Raw genomic sequence first — 26,719 nt, 5'->3', positions numbered from 1 at the left:
TTAGGAAGTATTTGTAAATTTTAATAAAAAGTTTGTCGTAAAATATGATACATAAAAGCATTAAAAGTGTTTTTTTTTTCATCTAAGACTGGAATAATGGATATTTTCTCTTCTTTCTGCACTTTGGCTGGCGTACATCGTCCTTGATGAAGTGAGATAGTTTATTCCAACTCTTTCGTACAATCTTTGCCAGATTTGTAGCGTAAATCTTCTTAGGCGTTTAATTGGATTACAGGGGTCCAGCTTTGGCTGCTGCCGGCTGATCCGTTGCGTAAACTGCCATTACTACTAGTATGTTTGCCACCGGCGCTGCCATTTTGATTTGACCGCACATTTCTCATGGATCGTCTGGTAGTTCTCTCTGTGACGCATGACGTGTTTTTAACGTGTCGGCCTTTTTGCACGGCACAGTTGCAAAAGACGACACTCCCAAGTCCAGATTTTGTTCTGGTTCTTCTAATTTTCATGTCTTCAGTAGGATCTCTCCTTGGAATGAACATAGGTACGTAATTGGAACACGACACTGGAGGATTGTTTTGAATTAAACCGTGTGCTTCACTAGGCAGTAGAAACCAAGACAAATGTCTGGATAATTCAGGTGGAAGAAACTCTGAACTGGGCATAGGCCCTCCGTCCTTCTAAAATAAAATACAGATATACATTTTTCTTCTGCTTCTTAGCAACACACAGACATGAAATGGAGGTACACAAGAAAAAATGAATCAACTACACAGGTTTTTCAAATAATTTTAGTTTTGCACGAAACACAACAGGTACTTCTCGCACTCGTCAGTTTATTACTTAAGCTAATATTAGTCATTGTTTTTGTGTTTAGAATTTTTTAAACCCTTATTGTTTATTAAAAAAGAAAATATTTTCACTTTAAAATTTTTTTTTTTTTGCCTGCAAAGTTTTTTTTATACATTTGACTTAAAATCAATCCCATTTAAATATAATTCGTTTAAAACAATTCCAGATTAAAACTGAAGTAAAAGTTAAAATTAACAGTCAATTTAGAAATTGTACTTACGATATTATTGGTGTATCTGGTGACAATTTCCTCAGCAAAGCGAAGAGTCTCCTAAGAATACAGTTGATTCATAGTTAAGGGATCTCTCTTTTTTCAGAAAGCATTTAGGAAACGGTTTTGTGGGGAAAAAACAATTTTTTTTGGAAAGGAAATCTTTGCGACTATGATTACGCTTGAATGCAAAATGGTTTGTTGTGCTGACGACTGCATATTTATAAAATATATACTAATTTTCGCAGATGCTGAAGACTCAGTACTTTTACTTGAATCAAAAGCAGTAACAGATTGTATGTCTTGTCTAAAGAAACAATTTCACTGCAAACACAGTGGACTAACAAAAACTTCTTAAGGGAGACAGCTGAAGACACTTGATCGCTTAAACCACATCCTGCACAATGTTGGAACAGCCTTTTTAATTGTTTTTTTTTGTCTATTTACCAAATATGGCGAATGTTGCAAAAGAGGTGAAAACAGGGCTTGTTTACAATTTTCTCTTGCTTTAAGTACTCGTGTTTTTGGATACATTAGTAAGTGAGTACATATACTTATACTTTCATAACTTAGTAAACATTAAACTAATGACTTTAAACTTGGTATGATTTTCACAGTGGTTTGATGAAATGAAGCGAAAAAAAATCATTCTTTCGTAAATTTTAACATATTTTAATTCGAAATGGCAGATTTTCAACCTTCAGCGGCTTTGAAGGTTGCAAATGGCGGTATGAATAGTTGACATACTTTGAAGTTGAGGTGCTTTTCGACTTGTTTTTGAGTTTTTGTTGCGTTGCCATTTTTTGCCAAGTTCTTTACATCTGCCAATTGCGAGCGTTTTTCGGTTACCTACGGGAAGATTGCCATTTACAAGAAAGTTATTCACGCTGTAAACAAATTAAAGAGTTGCGTATTAAAAAAACCTACCAGGGGATCCTTGTGCACGAAGTCTCCTGATTCCGGAATCATGTTATACTGAAAAAACGTTTTTTAAAATCAGTAAAAGGAAACTATAGATAAAACTGCACAACTAAGTGGCATTTTTCAGCAGTACGTATCAAAGCATACCCCATACTGGACAGTAGCAATACGGTTTACGCAGAAATACGCGGCAAAACAGGTAAAAAAACAAACAAAGTCGATGTAATACATATCAACTTTGTTTTAATATTGCTTTTAACAATATTGGTGGCTGATTTTTTAGTTCTTATTGTTCTTACATAGACTGGCTAACCATAATGTGTTTTTCACAAGATGTATAATTAAACTTTAAAAAACATTGATAGCCTGTAATCCTTACCATGGGTAACAGTTTCCATCCGTGCTTAGCAACAAATGCAACAGCATCGATGATGAAGTTAATTGTTGCTGAGTCAGCGAAATATGGCAAGTTTAGGCGACAAAAACCAGGCCTGAGAATGAGTAAGGTAGAATTAATACAAACGTACAACAATACAATAAATTACTGAAAAAAAAAACTAAAAGTTTACTTTAGTATGTTAAACTTTTTCCCATCAACTTGTTGAATTTCTTCTTTTGGTATTCTGTCCCACGCTTCGCTGAAAACAAAATAAAGGGAATGTATTTTTTAGCTACTGCAATATTGTATATCCGCTGCTACCTTTTTAATATCTTATCGATTTTTAAGTAAATTGAGTTTGGTTTTTTTTCAATACATTTTAAACTGATTGGCAAATACTTACTAATCACCTAGCAATGCCTCGGCTATCCTTAGTGCCTTATCACCATCAATGCCGAGAAGGTCCTACAACACGAGATGACAAGATGACAAAATGACAAAATGGCAGGTTGAGGTACGTGAGCACTAATTTTGTTTTTACTTCTTGACATGTTAAAATAAGAGGAAACTCTTTTCTTAAGTGAATAATACCGAGCGTAAAAACAAAAAATAATATATCTACCTCAGCGTATGGTCCCGCGCATGCACACCCACCACGAGCTTGCACACCAAACAAATCGTTCAACAAAGCAGAAACAAAATTGTGATGGATGAACTTTCCACACTCTGGATGTGTGATAACCAATGAAAAAATTGGAAGTCTCTCCGCTGGACTTTTTCCCAGTATACACAAATTTGGTATATTGCTCCAACTTTTGTACGCAGCGTGTAACCACTTGTGTTCGTGCTGCAAAATGCTAGATGGTGTCACCTCCTATGTCATAGAAAAGATGTAGTATAAAGTAGAATGTTCTAGCTATGAAAGCATTGTTCCTTACAAATTGCACTGTCCACAGAAAGGTTTTAGTACATTAAATAAGCGAACATGTCCAAATCCTACACACCTCTTTGATTTGAAAGACTAGCCCGGCACGAATTGATTCTACAATGGCTGGTGTTCCACCTTCTTCTCGTTCTTCAACGTCACTGACGTAATGGTGTTTTTTATGAGTAACCTGAAATAAAAGAATATCAAAAAAAGGTCCATAGTATTTATACTTCCATGACAATGCGAGAAGACTGAATTATGATTGAATCATTTCGAGGACGTTCAATTTTGTCCTTACATTTTACGGTTAAAAAAATAAACGCGACATTTTTATTCCCGCAAAAGTTTCTGTCGATAATACTTACAAATAAAACGGTGCCACCTCCCACTCCGCTTGGAACAGGGTTGATAAACACATGTTTCTTAGCCACCAAGAGACCTTAAAATTAACCAGAAACGCTTACAAGCAACCAACTGAATATTTTGACGATTACTAATTAGTAAAACTTTAATTTGCTTACCAGGGGTCCCTGGACCTCCAACAAATTTGTGTATTGAGCAAAACATTGCATCTTTGTAGGAAAGTTTATCTTTGGTTCTAAGAATTTAACAGCATGATGTATGGAAAGAGGTATACATAAGGTAAACCATTTAAGTTAATTTGTGGGTTTACGAAAAAAAAAATTCAAAAAATTGCAACTTACGGATCTTTTAGGTGTGGATTCATATCGATTTCAACGTATGGACCTAAGAAAAAAAAGTTGACCGGGATTAATTTGTTTTCATCGAAAAGTGTTTGAAGAGTACAAGATCTCACAACATCCGAATGACCAAAAGTAGAATCTAATACTTCAGATGCTACCTATTTTGCTTTGACATCTCAGTGGAAGTAAATTTTAGTAAAAAATGCTACATAAGACATTACCTGCTGTCGCGTAATCAAAAAATGCATATGCGCCATACGTGTGAAGCAAAGTAGCTACGTTATCTACGTCTGTTAAAATACCAGTTATATTTGACGCTGCTGAAAATGATCCAACCATAGGACGGCCTTTTTTGGAATATTCCTAAAAAATAATTTTTGGCTAAGTTTAAAAAATTTCACTGCAAAATCTTTTACACACAAAGGGCCCGTTACACGCAGTATTTCGCCCGAAGTGAAACTCACCCCGAAATGAAACTCGCTCCACTTAAAAGTAAAACTCTTTTATGTGGCTACACATATAAATCTTTACCCTGATTTTGCCCTGGGATGAAATTTTGGTATGATTTGAACATGTATCTCAACAAAATATTTCACCCCGGTATGACATTATTTTCCAATTAATATTTCATATTCTCATTGTACGAATTTTTTTTCTTTCTTTTCCATAACGCAGTTTAACAAACAATATAAAACTAGTTCGTAGCCCGTGGATAAATCCACGGTTCACTGTCATTTTTATATCGCATTTCGTGTTTCCGTAGCACGACTTTTTTCTCGCGCACAAACAAACAAACAATCGTGCTTGTCGATTTTAAGCGGTTTATTAAACAATTCAACTTTTTCTTTTTTAGCAGAATATTTGAAACCGCTAGACTTTAGCAAGGAAAAAAAAACAAAGAAAAAACTGATGAAAATATGATTATATCACATAAGCATTTTTTCTTTCAACCTGGAGTAAAATGTGTTTACTTCACTCAGGGTGAGTTCTACATGTAACCCAAACTTTTGTCACCCCGGCTGCGTGAACGGACCTCGTTATATTAACTGTTGGGTGGTTAGACTGAAAACATATTGTGTTCACCTCTAATGTTTCTTTTAATTTTGCGAGATTAATTGCTCCATCTACAGACTCTTCACCGTATATAATCTAAAATATAAAAATAAGACAGGCATAAAAAAAGAAACGTGCTTTTGGAGATGACATAACAAAAATTGTATTGATGATAAATATATATAAAGTTAATCCATACAGCATACTTTTATCGATATATAAATACGACAGAATTACTCGGTTCAGTTTAAAGTCATACATCTAAAACACAAACCTCTGCACCAATTTCCAACCATGGCAATAAGTTTGAATGATGCTCATATGGGCTGATAAACACAACCTGCAAATATGGACAGATTAATTACCGCCAATTCGTTATACTACAATTTGCAAACCTTATTTGCTCAACAAAAAAAAAGTTGTTTCGTCACGTTAGCGTCCAGATTCTCATTTTGCAACTACAAGATGAACTTACAGGTGATTTCTCCAGCTTTAGAGAGTGTATCAGCTTGCCAATAGCTCCGGTGGTTCCACTGCTGACAAATATAACTGCATCATCCTCTGTAGCATTTGTACAATGACGTATAATTTGTCTATTACATAAAAGAAAATTAATTTACATTTCTAGACTAATTTATACAGACTAGCTCATAGAAAATTCATAGTCGAACTTGATAACATCATCAATGGCCGGTCAATGCACAAAATATTTACTCTAAAGTCCTTTCGCTATTGCTTTTATCTTCCCCTTTGCTATTTGGAAGTTAAAATGCTGATCAAATAACGAATCGGAAGATTTGGTGCACAGAAGTTTATAAATCATTAAATTCTGTAAGGGGTGCAAACGCCTTGGGCAATTTAAACGCGTATTCTATCTTACGCAAAATAACACCACGAATAGAAAATTAGGATCTGGTTTTACTGTTAGGAGAATTAATTAACTTGCAATCTGAACCACAGGATTGGATTAATCAAACAGAATTGTTTATGAAATCATATCAATATTATTTTACTTGGCTTCGTTTCTTAGCTGTGTAGTCTGTAGGGAGGAGATCGATGTTGTGGTGTGCGTGTTTCCATAGTAAGGAAGTACTTCATCGCGGATGTAGTCCTCTATAAACTGTAGGGATCTAAAGTGCAGAACAATGGATTGAACAAATCAATTTACATGGCATAACACGTAATGCAAATCATGATGCAATATTTGAATTGGTACATGATTTGGATAAACGGAAAATTGTAATAAATTCAAAAGACTCATCGCTGGCCTTTTACATAACATATCTACTGGATTAAGGAGACAAGAAATGGACTTACTTTCCTGAAGCTGTATAATCGCAATAAATAACTAAAATGAATAGAATAAAAAGAATATCAGAGTTAAGCATAATTGGATCCATTAAAGTATTTTGTCGTTCAAATAAATGGAAAGATTAGAGTAAAATATGAACTCCCATGCTATAAGCAAATGAAAGATAATTTTTCTTTTTTAAATTTCTTTGAATGTGTTAGCGTTTAATTTATACCACATGAATTTATTTTCTTCGTTTAGCTCCCTAACATTGTCCTAACAGTCAGTGACGAGACAAGTTCACAGTAATGTGTTAAGCCATATATCTTTTCCGTATGATAATTGTTAGTTATCAGTGAGTGTTTACAAAACGCTTACTTGATGTTTTAAAACATTGACATCTTAAGATATTAAAGACATATAAAAGTCACAGCCTGTTGAAATTTACCTTTTCGTGGTCCAAACGGTCCTTTATAAACTAAATCACGACCAATGATATTTTCGGCAACATATCGCATCATCGCATCATAAGGGTCCTCATCTTTTTTTCTTTTATTACTCATGTATGCTCCCATTCCTCTCTTGATCACATCTTCGACACCGACTATGCCTGCCACAATATTGGAAGACACCGCCAAGCTTGCTATTCCAGCTTCCACTCCGAAACGTTTCTCCTTCTTTTTCCTCTGCCCTTTTGGTGAAGGCATGCTATAAAATAAAGAGATTAATTATATATACCTTGATCGAATAGCTTGCTCCCATTGGCTGCTCCAGGTGGTAGTTTATTCAATGACAGTTAGAACTTCGCGTGTGGTCATGTACATGATGTCACATCCATGGCTAAGAACAATAGTAAAATTCCAATATCTTGAACATCCGATAGCTCGAACTTCGCTGAGTCGAGCTACTGCAGCCGTTCCCTGAGCCAAAATACTTTCGGTAACTTAAAGTCAAAAGAATTATTTAGAATAAAATTTAAAAGGTTACTGTTTTCTTGCAGAAAATAAATAAATGATTATTTTGTAAATTTCAAAGTACATTAGAAGAACATATTTTCAGTGAATGCATACAGGGTATTATTTCTTTTTGACTGTCAAAGTTAAAAAAGAAGAAACTTTTCGGTCCAACACTTTTTCATTTTTGTCAAATTTTGAACTATCAAATGCCCTGAATACTGAAACATTCGACAAGTGGAACTATTCTTTTGTTTACTAGAGGTTAGAGTTATCTGGAGTACTCTATATAGAGGTTTCTTCAAAATGTGTATTTGAAACCGAAATTAATAAACTTTTAATAAAGTTGCAGGGCAAAAAAAAGAGAAGACTTTTTTTCCTGGCTTTTGATGAGGCGTGCATATTTTATATTTTTTGTTTACATTTAGAATTAACAGTGAAAAAAATAAAAATCAGATGTCATGACACGAACTAACTCTGCAATGCAGAAATCTTCGTCTAACCTTTGCCAACATTTTAAGCATCGATATTTTCTTGATTTGTTACTCATATTCGTTGATTCCTCTGCATTTATTTATAAAATGTTTTCCTCATTACCGATTAAAATTATGTGTAGTTAATAAAGTTCTTACTATTTGTAAATAGAAAATACTTTTTATTTCAATCCTTTCAATTCGAAATAAAAGAACGCGTTGTGATTTATTGCGACTACAGTGCATGTCTTTCTTGCATTCATGTACACAGAAAGATGCTCCTAAGCATGGCAGACCGCTGTGAGGAAGTCTCCCTTTATGTCAATTCAGTTGAAAAATCCTGGATAAATTACCAGGATTTAGTTTTGAGTGCATTTGTTATGCTCACAACATATATAAATCATTCATAAATAAACAATTTGCCCATCAGAGTGGATTATTAGCTCCCATCTTTTTGTATTATTTCCATTGCACACCATCGGTCGCAATGCACGTTAAGAAATATAAAAAACTTTGTAACCAAGCATTTTGTCAATGAATAGCTAAATCTTTAGCCACTTTTTTTAAAAAGAAATTCTCTCACGTTTTGCAATCGATAAGGAATTGCGCGACAATAATTCAATTTCACAATTCTATTTTCTATATTTTTATTCATCACAAAAAGTACAAAACAATTTTTTTGCTAATATTGATGCAAAAACTGTCGTGGAAATCGAGTCATTCTCTAAGAATACGCAGAGGAGGGTTATACATAGCAAAGCATCGTCGCTACATGCTGTGTTTTATCTTCTTTAACATTGAACATAAACATCTTTTTTTAATAAAGATTGACAATGTAGGCGGGTGCGTAACGAGCGTTCTATTTTTTATTCCCAGACGCGTTGTGTCAATGTACTGTCAAGAAATGATCGTAAAACCTTCTCCCCAGGCTTCCCTTAACTACAAAAAAAAACATGGGGACAAGTTTGTTGATAGTGTAGTAAGGCGATATAGAATATGTTGTGTTTTAATATTCCTCATGATACCTTAGATGACTTTGCAGTCACGTGACATTATTCCTTTCCTTTCCTGTTTCAACATCAGCTTGATCACTGGTCATTAAAAAACAAATCCACATAAAAAAGATAAAATAATATTTCATAATATGCGTAACGTCAGCAATGTCTATTGTAAGCCTCGATTAACCAGACACGCAGAAACGACAAGCATGTTGTAGCCTGTGTTTCTCTGGTTCCCATTAAGAAATATGTAGCCCGTAGTTGGCTTATACACTAAATAAAATTTCAAATCGTGTTGCAGTTAACTTTTTTTGATAGCATCAGAATTAATTCATTTTTATATGCTATGGAATATTTAAATGAGAATATTTTTCTATTTGTACTCAATAGTATTAATCTCGAAAGCGGAAAAGTGAATTGTCAACCATTTTAAATGTGTTTAGAAAATTGTTGCATCGCGTTACATGATGAGACAAATAATAAGCGTATATAATTTATTACGCCATGAAAAAATGAAGTTTTATAAGGTGAAAGGTAACTTCCTTGGGACACAAGAAGACATTTATAAATATCGCGATAAGCATTAGAATCTACAAATCAAAACAAACCTAGTAATATCGACTCTTTTTTTACTTTATCATTCCTTTTTCATTTTATATGGAATCGCGTTTTTCGTCTGCCGCCCAACGTATTAAAAAATCCAAAATGGCTATTTTAATGTGATGCATTTTCGCCATAAAAGAAAGTTTGTGTACATCTTGTGTATATAAACTATTAAAATGTTCAGTTACACGAGTTGCAATTAGGTTTTTTTTATCCCCTTCTCTACTAGTGTTTCTCTGCACAATATGTTTCTGTCATCCAACTTTAGTTTGAGCGACAACCATACAGGTTTGTGTAAAGACAGAATTAGGAGGGGCATCCCTAGGGCTGTGCGTCGACTGAATAAGATATCAACCTACCTTAAGAAAATTAATTTTCGCGGAAATTTTGTCACTTTGCAAAAGTTAGTTTCCGTGAGGTGAAAATTATTTCTCGTCGAATTTAAATTTTATTTTCAAACGATTTCTTGCGAGAATTAGTTCTCACGACAATTAAATTTCGTTAGGTACATGATTTGAGGGTAATAATGAGGTAAAATTAAATATTTAAGAATAAAATAAATGGAAATATCTTACTGTTTTTTCAATGTTTTCCTTATAACAAATTTTGTTCTCAGCATTTTTCAGTTATAATTCTTCCTATCCTGCTCTTTCTTTCACAAATTTTTCATTAACATATATTCCAAATTGTATCATTCTCAACAGCTTTTATACTTTATCAGACGTCACAATCAAATTATAGCATGGACAGTTTTGATTGGTGGAAATACAATAAATTAATAAGTTATTTTAATCTCTCTTGCTTTCACCCACTCGCGTCCGCTACCGTCAACTTTTAGTTCGTGAATTAGTCATTCATTTATTCTAATTTTTTCAGATAAGAAGATGGAAGAACTAACAAACGCACCCCAACCGCTACGTCAGGTGGTATATGGCACCAATTAAAATCAAAGACATGAGCGTATTGACTAAAGTGGGCGTATTGAAAAAAGGGGCTGGCGTTTAATTCCATCGTCTCATAAAAGTTAATTGAAATATGTTGTGGTTTATAAATAGCCACCGTGTTATGTGTGTTTTTACCAACGACAGCAGTCGGAATCAATAACAAACATTTTAAAAAAATACATTTTCAGAACATTTTTAGAACTAATTGTCAATTTTTATTATCGGGTATTTATGCACCACACGAAACAGACTCCGCATAACTTACGTGTTTTTTACAATTTGTACAAATTCTTCCGCTTACAATTGTTTTTGTCAACTTTTGTATCGTCTATGCACTTTTGGTGAAGTTCTGCGGAAAATATTTAATTAAAGTAATTTCAAAATTATGTAATGGGGATGAGGTTTATTGCGCGCAAAATGGTAGTTACTACTTTGAGACATTTGTTTATTAAATTTTTACTTTAGGATTTAATGAAATTTTTTATATTTGGCAACTTCACCTTTGTGGTTTTTTGTTACATGGAGCTTATTAACCTTCTTAATGCTTTATTAACGAATGATTAGCGCAAATAGATGTTTACAGTTTTATAGCAACGTCTTTCCCATGTCTTACACAAAGCAGTTATTGTAAATGTAAAATACCCTGGGTGCGAGATTAATTTTTTATCGCTTCGTCATTGATTCGGTCAGCAATTCAAGTAACCATATGGACACCGCTGTCTGTCAAAGTAAATTCCATTTTCTTAACTTTAAGAGCAAGATCGAGGTTAAGAGATTTATTTTACCCGCCAAATTAGCCATAATCAGTATCCTATTATATAATCTTTGCTCACGTTACGAAAACAAACGAGTCGCTTGTTAGATTTGACGAGTGCTAAACATCCAGTTAATTGAGACTATTTGTGATATTGTGTTGATTTGTATCATTTGTCACAGTTGGCGTCAAGTGAAAAAGAAAGATAAACATTTGCAGGAATAGATGACTAACTTTGAGTTTCAGAGTTGATGTTTTGAAGGTTTTCTTTGTAGTTTCAAACATTTTTCATCTATAACATTGAATCAACATTTATAATAATGGTAAATGGTACTGGTTAAAAGCAACACCTTCCAACCCTCAAGGAAATCTCTATCACAAATGAGATACACACCTTCCTTCCTCCCTCACTACACGCACACACACGCATCTTATTTTGTTCACTTAAACAACCTTTTTCAGTGACCTCTTTTAACTTTAATTAAGTGGCAAGTCGAGTTAAATTGATTGTCTTATTTACACTCGCGTATGTTTCTAATTTCTAATTTAATAAGCTTCTTAATGTAGCCGCACTATTTAACACAGTTTCACGAAAATAAATTCTTTAAAGACTTTAAAGGGGTTACAAATCGTCAATGAATTGTTCTCATTTTGAACATTATTGTTTAATAACCAGACCACTCAGTGGATGTTAACTTATTTATTGCAACAATACAAACATCCTGCCAATGATAATGAATATTTTATGATTTTTATTGTTGTTGTTTTAACTATGCAATAACTTGGTCTTTTTTTTGTGCAGAATTTAGAAAAAAATATAAGATTTGCTTATTTACAGTGCTTATTTAAAATAAATAATGGATTTGTGCTTTTTTTGCTGGAGCGTCTGTGCAAATGATGATATTTACAATCATATTAACTATTTTTTTCAGGGAAAAATTTGTCGCAGAAAAGTAACGAAGTAAATTTTCAGTGACTTTCCTGTAAGGTAAAAATGGTTTAAACACTGGATGCCAAAAACCTAAAACTACCTTTATACCAGAATCGATTTGGCAAAAACAGAAACAAATCTCAAATAAATAAGCAACAGTAAAGTGTTTACATTAGGCCAAGTTTTTTCTAAAAATACCCTCTGTCTGCTTATATTCTAAGAATAATAGTTATAGAACGAATGTTAGCATTTTTTAGAGCATAAAATTTTATATTAAATGCTAAATTTTACCTGAAAATACAATTTTTTTCTCTCCTTTTTTCAACAAAATCCGAGAAAGCTAAGCAGATTTTTCCTAACATTTTATGGTATATAACTGCAAATTCCAATCACAACCCAAACGAAGGTCATTTACCATACCAATTATAAGGATTTCATAGAAATGAAGTGTTAATCTCTATAATAATAACTGTATCCGTCTGTCGATTTGGGCGCAAAAAAGTATCTGTTTCGCGGAAACAGGAAATGCAATATCTAATTTATTTTGCGTGTTTTTAAAAAAATATCTTTGATTAATTAAAAAATATTACTATACAAAATTCATGGGTGATTAACTTTTATTGTACTCCCGATGTAATTTCGTAACGTACACGGATAAATTAACATTTTTCTCTTTCGTTACTTCCACTTATTCGTGGTTTTTAAAAGAAATTAACAAAAACTGATTTATGATGGAAAAAACAAAGATTTTTAGATTTAAGTGGATATTTTGTTTGTCGACTATTTTGTTCCTGCGTTTCAATTGAAATAAACAAACCCAATAAAAAGATAATTGCTACATATAAATTCAAAATTTTGGCTGAAGCTGGATGCTTTTTTAAACTGCTTTTAAGTCTATTTACAAGAGGAGTCTGTTTCTTATATGTGCTAAGTATTTTTGTATAGATGTAAATGTATTTTACAAGAAAACAGCATAACAGTACCTTTTGGGTGGTACATATCAGCCTAAATGTTCTGATAAAATGAATGTGTTTTTTAACTTTTGTCAAATGTCAGACTATTTTTGTTTGTTAAACTATACTGAAAAGAAAAACGTGTAGTTATACTTGTGCCTATAAGTGAATATTTTCAGGGAGCATGACTAGCGCAGAGTAATTTCATAACAGATGCACGAAACCGGGAAATGAAAACGACGGGCAAATCCCCGTGGATGCTCCCACTAGTTCCTAATAATAGCATAGGAAGGATTATTGTCAGACTGGAGTATTAAAGATATGAAAAATCAGAAAAAGTTGCTGCATTTAGCTCATTGACTACTATTTGTTCAAGATTTTTTGTATTTTGAGTTGAAACTGTTACGCAAAAAGGGGACAATCTGTAAATTTCCTTTGCATATATGATACCTTTTTTTAATTTCATATTAATTGCTACTTAATAGCCATTTTAATATTTTTTATTTCCGATTTGGATAACTTAACGAATTTTAAATTCTTTAATGAATTATATCCTTTCACAGCCGCACTTCTCACATCACAAACTACGACGAAGGCAAAAAAAACAACAGAGCCGACTCCAACAATGTTTAAATTTGATTTTTAATGTTCTTAATTTTCTAAAAACAACGTCTCATACAAATTTTTAGCGCCCACCAGCATTCATATGAACGTAAAATAAAACAGTTTTTTTTTCTTCCAAGATCATTGTGATATATTAAAGTAGATCTCTGTGACCAAAATATTTGAAAGAAATTTTTTCAGATATCCTAATTTTACTCGGGACTACTTATTTAGTCAAAAAGATTATAAATTTGTTAATTAAAAGTTCTATAGTTTATTGACACTCGCAATACGTATTATGATTTTAACAAAGGTTACTCATAACTGTCTGGAATTTGTTGCCGTGGTTTGCATTTAATACTGCTCTGACTTGGTTCTATGTATCTGTTAATTAGCGATTTCGTTGCTAGCTATAACTAGCATCAACAAAACAGTCAGGAAATATAAAGTCTCCTTATCTCACACTGCGTTTAAAAGGCTTTATGTAAAAAATATGTGAACGCGTAAAAACATGTTTGTACTACCATAAGGTCATAATATATGACATCCTTATCTCCAGGGCGTTGTTCTCTTTCTGACAATCTCGGACGGCGATCTATCTATCATGAGCTACGTCATATCCCAGTTCTGCATTTTTTAAATTTAAGACGGTATATCAAAAAACAATTTTATTCAGTGGCTGGCTAGAGGTGGTCATACAAGAGTTTCTTCGAACAGAATTTATAAAACATTATGTAAAGGATAGAACAGAACAGATAGAACTTAATTTCATTAAATACACTACTTATATGTATTTTCCTGTATTTGTTAAAAGGTGTATTGCGTGAAATTGTAAGCTATAGTAACGTATGCACAAACAAAAATAATATCTTACTTGCTAACTAACCACAACGAGGTGTAAATACGAGATGACAGACGACTGAAAGATCAATTTAATTTTTATTAACTTCTTCTTGTTGTGGTTCTTAATAGCACTAGATTGAACAACTTCTACCTCAAACTCCTTTAGTACTTATCGCCAAAACTCTGCACCCGATATGGACGTAGAGTCTATTCTCGAAGTTGCCTTAATCCCGTGATGCATTTTTTCCAATGATACCGTGCTCGCAGATTGCGGAATTTTGTAAAAAGGTCTTAAAAGATTAGACTGATATTTAAATTAACATTAAACAAGACGTATGATATACGCAAACAACCTCGCCAAAAAAGTGTATAAAAAGCTGAAGTTAGACACGACATATTTTGCTATTCGGATAGGCAATAATATTGATAGAAAATTTCTCGAAATTTCAATTTTCGTTAGGTTAGTCTGTAAACACGTCCTCGCGGGCGAGATAGTAAAAAGAAAAAAAAAAGTATAAATAGTTACCAAGATGAGATTCGAACACACGACTACTCCCGTGTCGGTGCTCAGAGAGGCAAAAATTTCCATTCTTGTAGGACACATTTGCGTTTTAATACAAGCTCACGAGCTTGTAAAAAGAATGTTCGTTTATCCTCTTGGAATATTGCTTTGATTCAGTTTTTTAAGCAGATAAAGATGATTTTAGTGTGTGAAAAGCGTTATGTTAGCAAATTGGTTCTCATAATAAATAGACAAATGTTTTTGACGTTCAGTACAATAAAAAAAATGACAAAGGCTTCAACTATTTTGTAGATTCAATTAATGAATAGCTTTGGAGAAATCTGGTTGATTTTAAATTTCTTACTGTTGATTTAAATTCTGATTCAACTTCAGATTTTTTGTGTATTTGCAGACCGCTGTATATTTTTGTTTCAAATTATACGATGGCGAATATTAGTTTAATATTTAGGGAAATAAAAGTAGACAAACAATGAGCTCGTCATACACAGCTAGGTAATCGTTCACACAATGAGCTCGTCATACACAGCTAGGTAATCGTTCACACAATGAGCTCGTCATACACAGCTAGGTAATCGTTCACATTATAACGTGCACGTTTTATTTGCTACCTCTTTAAACTTTCTGGTGGTCTGTTTAATACACACTTTTCTCCTGAAAGTGTACGGATGGAAAGTAACATCAATGAAGGAGAGCGAACGTGTAGTGTCACTCTTTTTCTTAGATGGGATATTATGACAATTTTAATACAACAAAAAATCATACACAAATTTTTAGTAATTTAATTAAAGCTTTAATATCTAATTAGCAAGGCTAAAGTAGTTATGTTGCTGTTGTCAGCGCCCAGTCAACATTAATTAGACATGCATCAGGTAGACATGGAACAGCTTAGTTACTAAACCCCTATTAGTTTTAGCTACGCATTCATTTGTTTATTATTAAAAGTCTATGATCCATGAGGCGAATGAGTGAATATTTTGAGTTCAATTTCACATATGTAGTACACAAAACGTAATGGTTGCGCCACAACAAAAAACATAATGGTTGCGCCACAACAAAAAACATAATGGTTGCGAAACTAAAAAAAATTAAGATTTTTGAATGACGGTTTAAGATTGCTGTATGGTAAAAGTTTCTACTTTTTTTTTTTCCACAACAAATCTTCGCTAAGTTAATCTCGCTGCTACACGCTGTGTGTAAACAAAAGAAGTTTGCTTTCTCTGACAGAGATAATTACAGCGTTAAAATACACTTAAATGATGTAGCTAATACCCAAACCGAACAAAAAGCATTAGTACTTATTTTCCTCCAAAATTTCAAGAGAATGTTACATAACTAACTTCGTCTCCAGGGATTCTTCGTTTGTTATATAAAAATCGAATTCTGAACCTTCCGTCCTGGCATAAAATATCTTAAATCTATACTCGAAGGAAAGGTCCGAAAAAAAGGTTTTCAGGTAGTACTAAAAACTATATCTTTTGTTGCTCTTTATAATAAAAGCTTTTCTGACTAATGTTGCAAAACTTTTAGTTATGTCGGATATTATAAGTTAAATTGCGCACGCGTAGTCGCTTTAATATCACATATCATCTGGCATTAAAATATTTGTGTAGTATTAATCGTTAAAAAAACAGAATTAAATATCTAAGTTTGAATAATATAAAAGATTTGTGTGGGAATAAATAAATAAAATAAAATATCAAAATAAAACAAAATAGCAGATTATGAAATAATCTTAAAAATCTTCGTGCTTACGTATTCTCATGATCCAAGTGGTCATGGCTACTTTTTCTTTCTTGCTTTGGACTTTTCTGTTGTCCTAAGTTTGGGCTGCCATGATGAAAAAATCCTTTTCGCTCAGGCTTTGGGCTATCATCTCGCCCAGCCTTAGGGCTGCCATGATGAAAAAGTCCTTTTCGTTCATGCTTTGGGCTGTCATCTCGACAAGCCTTAGGGCTGCCATGATGAAAAAGTCCTTTTCTTTCATGCTTTGGGCTATCATCTCGCCCAGCCTTAGGGCTGCCATGATGAAAAAGTCCTTTATGATGGTGATGATGCTCTTTTGGATTGACTTCGTATTCTTCGTGATGAAACATTATTTAAAATTCCAATACAATCTTCAACTGTTGTTTCTGCTTGACTAAAGTGCAGTATATATAATCCTTAAATTGCTCTCCTTCGTTAAGAATAATACGTTTTATCACTAACGTCACTATCATCAAGTTTTTGTTATTCTTACATGTCATTTAAATGTGTTTTATTATGACAAACAACCTTACTAACAATCTATATTTAGAGGTAATAAAAAACAAAAAAGAAACATAACAAAAAGCAAAATATGAATAATTTTGCTAAAAATTATTCAATAAATAAAAACATAAATGAAGAAAAAGAGACAGAAAGGTTAGTGATAACACATCTCTACGGTCTCCTCCAAGTGGTTTTTTTTTTGGTGAGTATGGTCACATATTGCCAAATCTGCTTTGACAGCACTTTGGGAGTTAATACGAATCACTTCCTTCAGGAATATACATATTTTGTGAGAGTTGAATGTAAGATTAATTTTCGCGGTTCCCTTAATATGGCGAATATAATCCGAAAAAAGACTAAATTTTACGTAACCATTAATATTTTTTTGAATTGTCCCTTTTTCAATTAGTAACAGAGGTTAATTTGTAGCTTACTATTATGCTAACTCGATGAAAAGACGCCTTCTACAAACATTTTTTGAAAATTGAAAAGCCTTCATTCTTAAGAAATTCCTGGGAAAAAATTTGTAATCACAAAATAATTAAAAAAAAGTTTTTTAGAGCTTCCTAACCCATGCAAATGATTTGCGAAAATATATCTGCGCGAATATCAATCTTTTCGCGAATATTAATCTTTATAAATAAAAGGCAGGTGTCTTGTGGAGTGACGCTGTCCGAACACTTTCCACACAGTAGTATTTCGAACGAAAAGCTCTGACGTGTTCTGGCATATTTAACCAATGAAATCAATTAGGCATTTTAACATTATCTACGTAATGTCTTTTCTATTGAGCAATTCTAATATTATCTGTGCAATTAAAAAAAATTTCCTTTATGAAATTGAGTTCGAAACAAAGATTGTAATAAAGGAGACATTCGTCACTAGTTACTTAAATTTGAGTTTTATGTCATTAGATTTGACATTACTTATTGACGTAGAGTTACAAGAGGTAATTTAAAAATAGCTACTTTGACTGAATGCATATTTTAACAAGAAATATATTTTTGAATCGTAGTCTTTGAAAATTAAGAAACTTTTCTAATAATAATATGAAAATTCATGGGCAGAGAATTCCATCGGCAAACAAAATTTGTCGGTAAAAATATTTTTCACCGGCTAAATAATTCCTCATTTTTTTATCGACAAATTTTTCAGCCAGGCTATCTAAAAAAGTTGAAACAATTTTGGATTTATTTATTTATATGCAAAAAGTGAAAACCCTTTCACTCAGAAACCAGTAAGGAAATAGCATTGTACAACCTCGTTTTTTTATCGGGACGGTGATGTCAGAAAAGATACAGGATGTTCTGGGGACGAGGTTGAGGAGTGTAGATTCTCATTAGATTTTATTTGCCGAAGATAACACTTTTACTGCTCTATAAAAAAATATCAATTTGTCCGTTTGTTTTGTCAATTTGTTCGTTTTTATGGGTAAGATTTATTTTAAACTAAGAAATTTTATTAAAACCCATTACATGATACAAATGACGTCGTGTCCTTCGCGCCAATAACTCGAATAATATGTTGAATTTGACGACTTTTTGGGTCGATAAATACAAAATCATACCCCATTTTTCTCTTTTTACGTCATGAATTCCGCATTCGTTCTCTAACTAAGACAGTTAAAAGCAAAAAATACATGAAGTTACCACCACAACCTAACGTCTGTGTTTTCTCTTAAGTTAAAAATATTACGGAGCTACTTAAAATGTTGACAACGCCACTTGCTTAACACTATTCGGTCAGGTTTTTTTTTTTTTTGAACATATTATGACCAGGGGAGGGGGAGATGGCGAAATACCGCACTTCTTCGCCTCCGTACCTTTTGATAGGCTTTTCTAAATTTAATCAAACTTGGCATCTTTTTCTTTCGTCATGACAGAAACAAAATGGCAGCAATCAAATTTTCAATTTTTAAAGCAATTTTCAAAGTATCATAACATGCGAATTTTACACGTTGAAATCTTATAATATATAGGTTGTTGTGATGGCGGAAATTCATTTCTCTATATATCGTCTCGTACTTTAATAGTTTATTTAACCGAAATCATGGTATTAAAAGTGCAGTAAAATTAAATGTCTGATAAGCGCCCTGCTCTAATAGGCCCGGGCGCTTAATCCCCTATTTACGGTAATACAACAAGGCAATCATATCAAAATATTTCTAAGTGAGTTAGTCCCCGTATAACAGACTTTTTGTTTAATTTAGGACTGCAATATAAAGTTTACCTTAATCTGGTTTGAAATTTGATAAAAAGAGTTCCGCCGTCTTTCGGGTTCTGTTTGGGGATGGTTGTAAACTGTTTTTAACAGCATATGAATTTTGACAGAAGTAAATGTGAAGAAAAAAATTTCCGCTAGAGGTGCCGCCTTCTGGGAACGTGTGGGAAATGTTTGATGAATTTTGTTCGCTTTTTACGCTATGGCAGAATTTCTTTTTATTGTTATAGAAACAAAAACAGTATTGCATTACAGATTCATAAAAAAACTACGTATACGTGACTGCCGTGGAAAAGCTACCTGAATAATAGCTACCCGAATAATAGCTACCCGAATAATAGCTACCCGAATTATAGCTACCCGAATTATAGCTACCCGAATTATAGCTAGCCGAATAATAGCGGAGTTTCTAGTTTAGCACAATAGTTTAGAAAAGTGCATTTTAAATCCAAGTTAAAAGCAGCGAGTAATTATCAATTAGATTACCCCTGTGGTTTTAAAAGGATAGTTACTTAGCTGGATTTCATTTAGCTGGATTTCATTTTTGACTTACTACCTATGTACTGTGATTTAGCCAAGCATACAAAGTAGACGTTATTGCTTTTTGAAAGTAACGTGTTGTTGTAAAATAAATTGCGCTTTTTAAAAAAACAAGGTAGTAGTATTAAAACAAATAAAATTACCAAAGAGAATTAAATGTTTGACTTCCATGGTTATCGAAATTGTTTCACAACGTTCTGTAAATTAAACCGGATGCTTTACGTAAAAGAGCGTTACATTTAAGCGAATAATTGATTTTTACAACTAGGGAAATGAAACAGTTTTAACTTTAATATTACCATTCTGTTCGTTCTCTTCTAATAGCTTAGGAGGTATATACAAACGAAAATACGGTGCGAACGTCCTTGCGAAACATTTTAATGAAACTTGCAAATTATTAACTGCGAGTTATAAATAGAACATTTTACACATACCCTCAATCCCCTTTTTTCGTGCCGCTAGTTATTGTACGGCTTATACTCTATTTCTATTATACTGGATAGTCCTTTGGACCGGACCAAAAATCTATCCGGTATATTGTCTATCTGTATCTGTTCCCACTATACACACTTGGTATTATTCAGTAAAAAAAAAGTGTTTTCTCTTGCAAGATTCTTGATAAAAGAAGATTTAACAAAAAGTTGTAAATATGCCAACTAAATTGACAATGAAAAAAGATAAGCAAGGAAGTGCTAACTATTAGAAGAAATAAAAGTATTGGCGATAACAAAACAGAGAACACATAGTTTTCATGATAACGGAGTGCAACTGCTGCTTCTGGCTGCATTAGCATCAAACCCTGACTTCAAGTCTGAGCGTGGTATATACGAAGCCATCACAGATATCATGATTGGTCTTTATTATAGTATTAAAAAATGAAAAAGTCTATCCCAACGTTGTCGTTGCAAAGAAATTCTTAACATGAGAATTTATTGCAAAGAAGTTCTTAACATGAGAATTTATCACAAAAGCTCTTAACACGAGAATTGCAAAAACGCTTTTAATGTTCGAAAAACCCGGTTCGGTTTTCCGAACATATTATGATCTCCCAAGTTGTGGAGCACAATTTTTGCTCCATGCAACATTTTTTGCCCTATTGCACTAAAAAGTACATTTGAGACACGAGCAATTTTGTCATGCGCGAGCAATGGAGCAATGTTGTATAGCACGCGCAGGAAAGTATTCCTCGTGCCCCCTTAGCTTTACCCCACAGTAAAATTCTAAAAAAATATCGCGAGGCAAAGTTGGGTCACCACCGAGATTTACAAATAAAAGTTTCTTTACCAAAATGTAACATAACATTTCTTTTTTCAAATGTGTTTACAATACGACAACTTCATCCATATTTCCAATAAAAATTCATCATCATCCGTTAACCTGGCCACATATTTCCGTATTTTAAATTTTGTAAGAACACAAGTAATAACATTTGAGACTGAAGATAACACATCCAACTTCGGGTAAAATTTATACGTTCTTATAAAAAAAAAGGTGTGAGTTATAGTCGAGTAACTGCCCTAATGAAAGTTCGCCACAGGCAGCGTACCTTCGCTTGAATTCCTGTTTTTTTAGGTTTACACCACAGGAATAAAAGTGCAGGAGCTACATGTCAGTGAGGTAGGAGGACTTATCATCATAAGACCAACTTTTAGAATCCTAACATGAACTTCACTTATTTATAGAATATTGTAAACTCATATTTAAATATCGATAAAAACAAGATCCATTAAGTACTACGATAATAAAGAATCGGCGCGATAGTTAATTGACAACAACAAAAAAAATACATTGTTTGCAACGCCTTGGGTGTTCACACACCCATTTTCAAGTATTTAATAATGTCAAATTTTGTCTTAAATATCTACAAAGTTTAACAGTAATCATAGTTACAGAATAAATACCTAATTGCATAAATACAATGGAGCTGATCTTATGTTGTTTTTTCACTGGGGACTATTCCGCATCATGGATAAGCTTTCTTCAATCTTTAACAAATACCGTTTGTTTTCCCTAGACAGTTTGCTGATTTTTGTACAACGACAACGCTATTTCGAGATAAAGAAAATAAGGCTTGTGATTCATTATCACTTAGGTTATTATTATGCTCATCTTTATAAGACTGATAAGTAGATAATGCCACATCTTTAATCCTAGTTTTGACAGTCAAGATCCTCATTATTAAGTTAGTATTACGTATATCCCTGAAAAGAGTTTCATAACTAACGAGATAGCCCCGGTAATTAAAACTTTTTTATTCTTTAAACTACCCTAAAGTGCGCTTAACATTTAAAATCATAACTTTCGAAAGTTTGCAACATTCCCTAATCCCTATTGCACCCTAAAAATGTTTTGTGCTTTTTTTTCATGTTGAATCTTAACTAAGCAGACAAGACTTACACTTACGTACAAATTGTGTGCATAAGTATTGTTAACATTTTTTTTTTACCAAAATTTAACGTAACATTTTAGGGTGTATGCGTTATGGTTGAGTAGCTGTTCTAAAGCTTCATTTAATCCTGTTTCAATGATAAGGAACCTAAAGATTTGATTAAGATTCCAAAAAAAGTTAATCGAATTTTTCAAATAGGGGACCATAACGACCAAGTATTACCAAACAGCATTGAGAGCAAAGGGATATCCGGACATGTTAAAAATAGCACCTCCAAGTTGAAAACACAGTTATTCTTGAATAATATAGTTAGCATAAGGAGGATCCTTTTCATTCACCTTTATTTGCTACATGGCTTCACTGAAGAAAACAAATATGATCGTCAGCCTAACTGTTTCTTTGAATCAAGATAAATGATTTTTTTTATATTCATTGGCAGATATTAGGGTTTTCCCGAGAACGTAAAATATCCTAGATAATATAATTTAAAACCATAAGAGCCTAGCGAACGGTTTTGTCACAAAAGCTTCTTAATTTAACAATTTTGTTTCTACAAGATTACTAATCGGCTTCTTGGCTAAGTTGGAGGTGGAGAAGTATCTGATTGTGTAAAAATTATGTTTTGTATTAAACTGCATACATGTATAAGTATTAACGAAAACAGTTTTCTAAAGTAAGTACGTTCTTAATATGTTCTGAATTTTAAAATAAAAATAAAATAAAAATAGAATATATTTTTTGTTATTATTCTAAACTTCTGGAAATTTCTTCTTGGAAAGTTCTTTCCTGTGTCCAAAAGTTTTTTTTAAAATTTTAAATAGTCAAATACTAAGCTAGTTTCTTATACATCAGTATAAAAAGTTAGCTCGGTATTGATTAATATCATCAAGAATGTGTATTAAGTGATATTAGAAAGATTGTTTGATTAATAGTTACCTTAATAGCTTGATAAGACATTATTGTTTTCACGTAGATTGTCTTCACGTAGATTTTTAGCGTTACAAGAGACGTCTGTTTGAATTTTTTTAAAAGGATATCGTATAATGATAAAATGACCACCCTGTAAAAATTTTACCACTTATCTGTTGCATCATTATAATCAACGGCCTTTGATAACAACTGTAGCCGACAAAATGCAGCCTAGAATAAACTCGCTTGGGTATGACATGATAACATCTATAATGTTCAATCTACGGACACATAATGGCAATTTTTATGTAGCGAAGGTATTGATCGAATTATCAGAAATACATTTAGCCACTATCATACAAATATAAATAAAGTGAATTAAAAAGAAATTAAACATGGACACGCATACCCACAACAACATAAGCATTGTAGAAAACGACCACCATTTGTAGCTAAACGGCCTTTGTAGTCTTCAGACATCCTATCATTTACATGAACTTCCTTTCTTGTATGATATTATATTTACTACCAAATAAGAACTTCTTGATCATACTAAACTGTCTTGACAGTCATTATTTTTTGTCACTGTTCATTTGCTATCTACAGCACTATAATGCCTGCATCGTAACGACTTTCGAAATATATATGCATCTACATATTGCGTGGGCGAAATACAAAACGTGCTTCTAATCTGAGTCGAACATGCTTTTGAAAGGTTTTTATATTATCCGAATTTCCTCTTGATGAAAAGGTTTATTCAAAAGGTTTAAGAAAAAACTTTTCTTGAACAAATTTGATGGGAAAATAACTGCTTTAAGAAGGAATGCGGATTTAAAGCATATTATAAGTTTTTTTGCATATGCACTTCTTTGTTATGACGAGATGGTCACCCCCTATTGTTTATTTTCTGCCATCAGTATCTTGTCATGACTCAAGTTTTGTTCAACATATTTTATCACCTGCGTAATTATTGAGCAGCAAACAGAGGCAATCGAGGCCATTTTTCATTTTTGGCTCGACTAGATGGTAGAGAATTCTATATCGGTTTCACATGACTTGTTTCGTGACATATACTGTTTTGTTTTTGATTTTCTTAGTAAAACGGAAATCTCGGTTAGGCGAGGCACACCTGTTTAACAGGCCAATTTACTACATATAATATTTAGAGAAAATGAAAATAAATTAAATAATGGTTATAAATATTGCTTTGTCATCGTCATTTTAATTATAAAATTAATTAAAGCTATATTTAAAATTATATAGCAATTTTGATGAGTGGGGTGAACCTCGAAATGTAAAACTAAGCACATTTATATTGACTGCATGTGTAATGAAACGATGTTATTTGATTTATGTTCTACTTTTTATGCTTGCTTGTGATAAAGTGTCATCTACAAGTGTCCAAGCATTCTTCAAATTTAAAGTTTCTAGCCAAGTGTTAAAATCTTGGAGCAGGACTGAATTGATCATGGAAAGTGAAGCGACCAGTGAATATAATGACTTTAGAAGTCCTCACAAGTTATAAGTAACTCAGTGTATTTGGTACGCTGGTTATCATTTAAAATTATGGAAGGTTAAGAATAAAAAAAAGTACAACTTACTTTCCATTGATGTCAGTATTTTTGTCCTTCCTGAGATCACTAAATACAAAAAATAATGTATAAGTTTATCAAATGTTAAAGAGCAAGAGAACAATTTTAGGTTCGATGTTTTCAAGGTAGCGAACGAAAAACATACCTTCTAACTATTAAAAAGTTGCGTTACAGGCACAGAAATAGCAAATATGAGATACAACTTTATTCATTTTATTGCGGTAGGAAGATTCACATGGATTTTTTTACCGGCCTACAGCCCTTCTATCTATATAACAAAAGTACGCGAAATATGGACGCGGTAAATATGGAAATGGGCATATTCCTAATCTGCAGATAAACAGCTGGTTTCAACAATAAACCACTGCTTTACACTAATTATACAAGAATTTTTTCTGCAGATTTATTTGAAGTCAAGGTCTTGTCTACAGTCTTATTTTTCGTAACCACAAGCAACCATCTAGCCCCTTTTCTTATCACTCACACACACTTTAAACTTGTCCGTGTTCACTCCTTCATGAGTTATTTGGTTGATCCAAAACTTCAAACTGTACTAAATCTTGCTGATGTCAGCATCACTAATATTCGCGTTTTTTTTATTTTAATTTTTTTGTTTATTTTACATATGTGAACATTGCAAGTTTTTAATTTCTTCACTTAGCTACCTAAGTAGAACTTTCGGAGTCTACCAGTCGATGCTGTTGGGTAATCTCGAGAAATGGCCAAAAACTGTCCCTTTTCATAAAAATGTCAACAGTGCTGTAGAAAGGAGTGTAGTTAGAGCTCCATGTACCATTGCATATCGGACACATATTTGTATATTTCTTTATAAAAAAACTTTTGAAGTCACATATCTAATAATATCATATAGGGAATGTACAGATATCTTTGATGAGGATAGTAAAAACGTCACACAATTTTCTATGAATTCACAGAGAAGTGGTTTTACACACTTTTCTATGAATTCACAGAACAGTGATAGAACGTCATAGAATTTCTGTGAAATCATGGTGAATACAAAAGTAGCAAACAGCGACAAGTGGAAGATCTAAATCCAGCTTAGAGAGATTCTGTTATTGTGATGCTATGTCTAAAAATAATCTGAGGTGCACATCTGTACGCACAATGATTTGTATCATCGCGTTAAAATCAATTATATCACTTTGTTTTTTATAAGAATATGGTTAATAAGAATATCAGACTAAGATTTCAGGTTAAACCAAAAAAAAAATAATGACCACCTAGTAGCTAAGCTAAAATTTTACAAAAATGTCTGATGGAATATTTTTCAGACAAAATTATTCGTTAGACAAAATATTCGTCACCTCAAGAAAATTTCGTCACTTTTGTCCATTTTTTAGAATTCTTACTTTTACAGGTTTTGTTATATGTAAGAAACAATACAACTAAAGAATATAGTTTTTTAATCGAGTATTCTAATTTTTAGACAAAGTTTTCTTCTAAGATAATTTCGTTGGACAAAAGTCTTATTACTATCAAAAAAATTCTTTTAATTTTACTGCAGTGAAATTATCAGGGTTCATAATACTAAAAACCTTTTAAAAATAGGAGTTTGTTTATTAGAAGGAATCCCTAATTTCATTAGTACTTAAAGGACATGACAATGCATGCCCATAATGCATTTCTTCTTTCTTTTCTCGACTTGACATATATTCTTTTTATTGAAAACTGTGACATTTTCACACGCTTTCTACTAATGGTACAAAATTGGGGTAAAAACGATATATGTATGATGTATCGGTTGAAAGAACAACGTGACTAAACACATGACTCACTTTTGTATATATATTTTGTTCTTGTCTATTCTTGTTAAACAAGTTTGTTATAGTTCCCTGTATATTAAAGTCCATTTAGGAACATGATTTCGTGAAGAAAACAACACCAAATAAGGATTTTTTCCCAAATGGTTAAAAAAATTCGTTCGTT

At 32.7% G+C, this 26,719-nt stretch overlaps 1 protein-coding gene across 3 annotated transcripts in view; it reads right to left on the bottom strand.

The window, feature by feature from the left end:
* LOC130654218 (uncharacterized) overlaps positions 1-26,719 on the bottom strand; it is a 33,131-nt gene continuing 6,412 nt past the window's right edge. For 2 of the 3 annotated variants that reach the window (XM_057456762.1, XM_057456763.1), the window contains 20 exons: positions 24,782-24,820; positions 6,746-7,005; positions 6,324-6,354; positions 6,020-6,136; positions 5,482-5,599; positions 5,281-5,346; positions 5,037-5,102; positions 4,175-4,316; positions 3,954-3,996; positions 3,771-3,847; positions 3,615-3,688; positions 3,326-3,436; positions 2,944-3,195; positions 2,725-2,786; positions 2,512-2,580; positions 2,322-2,433; positions 1,949-1,996; positions 1,769-1,870; positions 1,031-1,081; positions 1-638 (listed from right to left, as the gene is read on the bottom strand). In XM_057456762.1, the coding sequence (XP_057312745.1) occupies positions 213-638; positions 1,031-1,081; positions 1,769-1,870; positions 1,949-1,996; positions 2,322-2,433; positions 2,512-2,580; positions 2,725-2,786; positions 2,944-3,195; positions 3,326-3,436; positions 3,615-3,688; positions 3,771-3,847; positions 3,954-3,996; positions 4,175-4,316; positions 5,037-5,102; positions 5,281-5,346; positions 5,482-5,599; positions 6,020-6,136; positions 6,324-6,354; positions 6,746-7,005; positions 24,782-24,820 (2,266 nt within the window). In that variant the 3' untranslated portion in view covers positions 1-212. Of the gene's footprint in view, positions 639-1,030; positions 1,082-1,768; positions 1,871-1,948; positions 1,997-2,321; positions 2,434-2,511; positions 2,581-2,724; positions 2,787-2,943; positions 3,196-3,325; positions 3,437-3,614; positions 3,689-3,770; positions 3,848-3,953; positions 3,997-4,174; positions 4,317-5,036; positions 5,103-5,280; positions 5,347-5,481; positions 5,600-6,019; positions 6,137-6,323; positions 6,355-6,745; positions 7,006-16,627; positions 17,013-24,781; positions 24,821-26,719 lie in introns of all 3 variants that reach the window. The other variant, XM_057456761.1, reaches the window with a different exon arrangement.

The sequence above is a fragment of the Hydractinia symbiolongicarpus genome, chromosome 8 (genome assembly GCF_029227915.1).
Source record: "Hydractinia symbiolongicarpus strain clone_291-10 chromosome 8, HSymV2.1, whole genome shotgun sequence".
Lineage (NCBI taxonomy): Eukaryota > Metazoa > Cnidaria > Hydrozoa > Anthoathecata > Hydractiniidae > Hydractinia > Hydractinia symbiolongicarpus.
The sequence above is the reverse complement of the archived record's forward strand: the minus strand, read 5'-3'. Positions and strand labels throughout refer to the sequence as shown.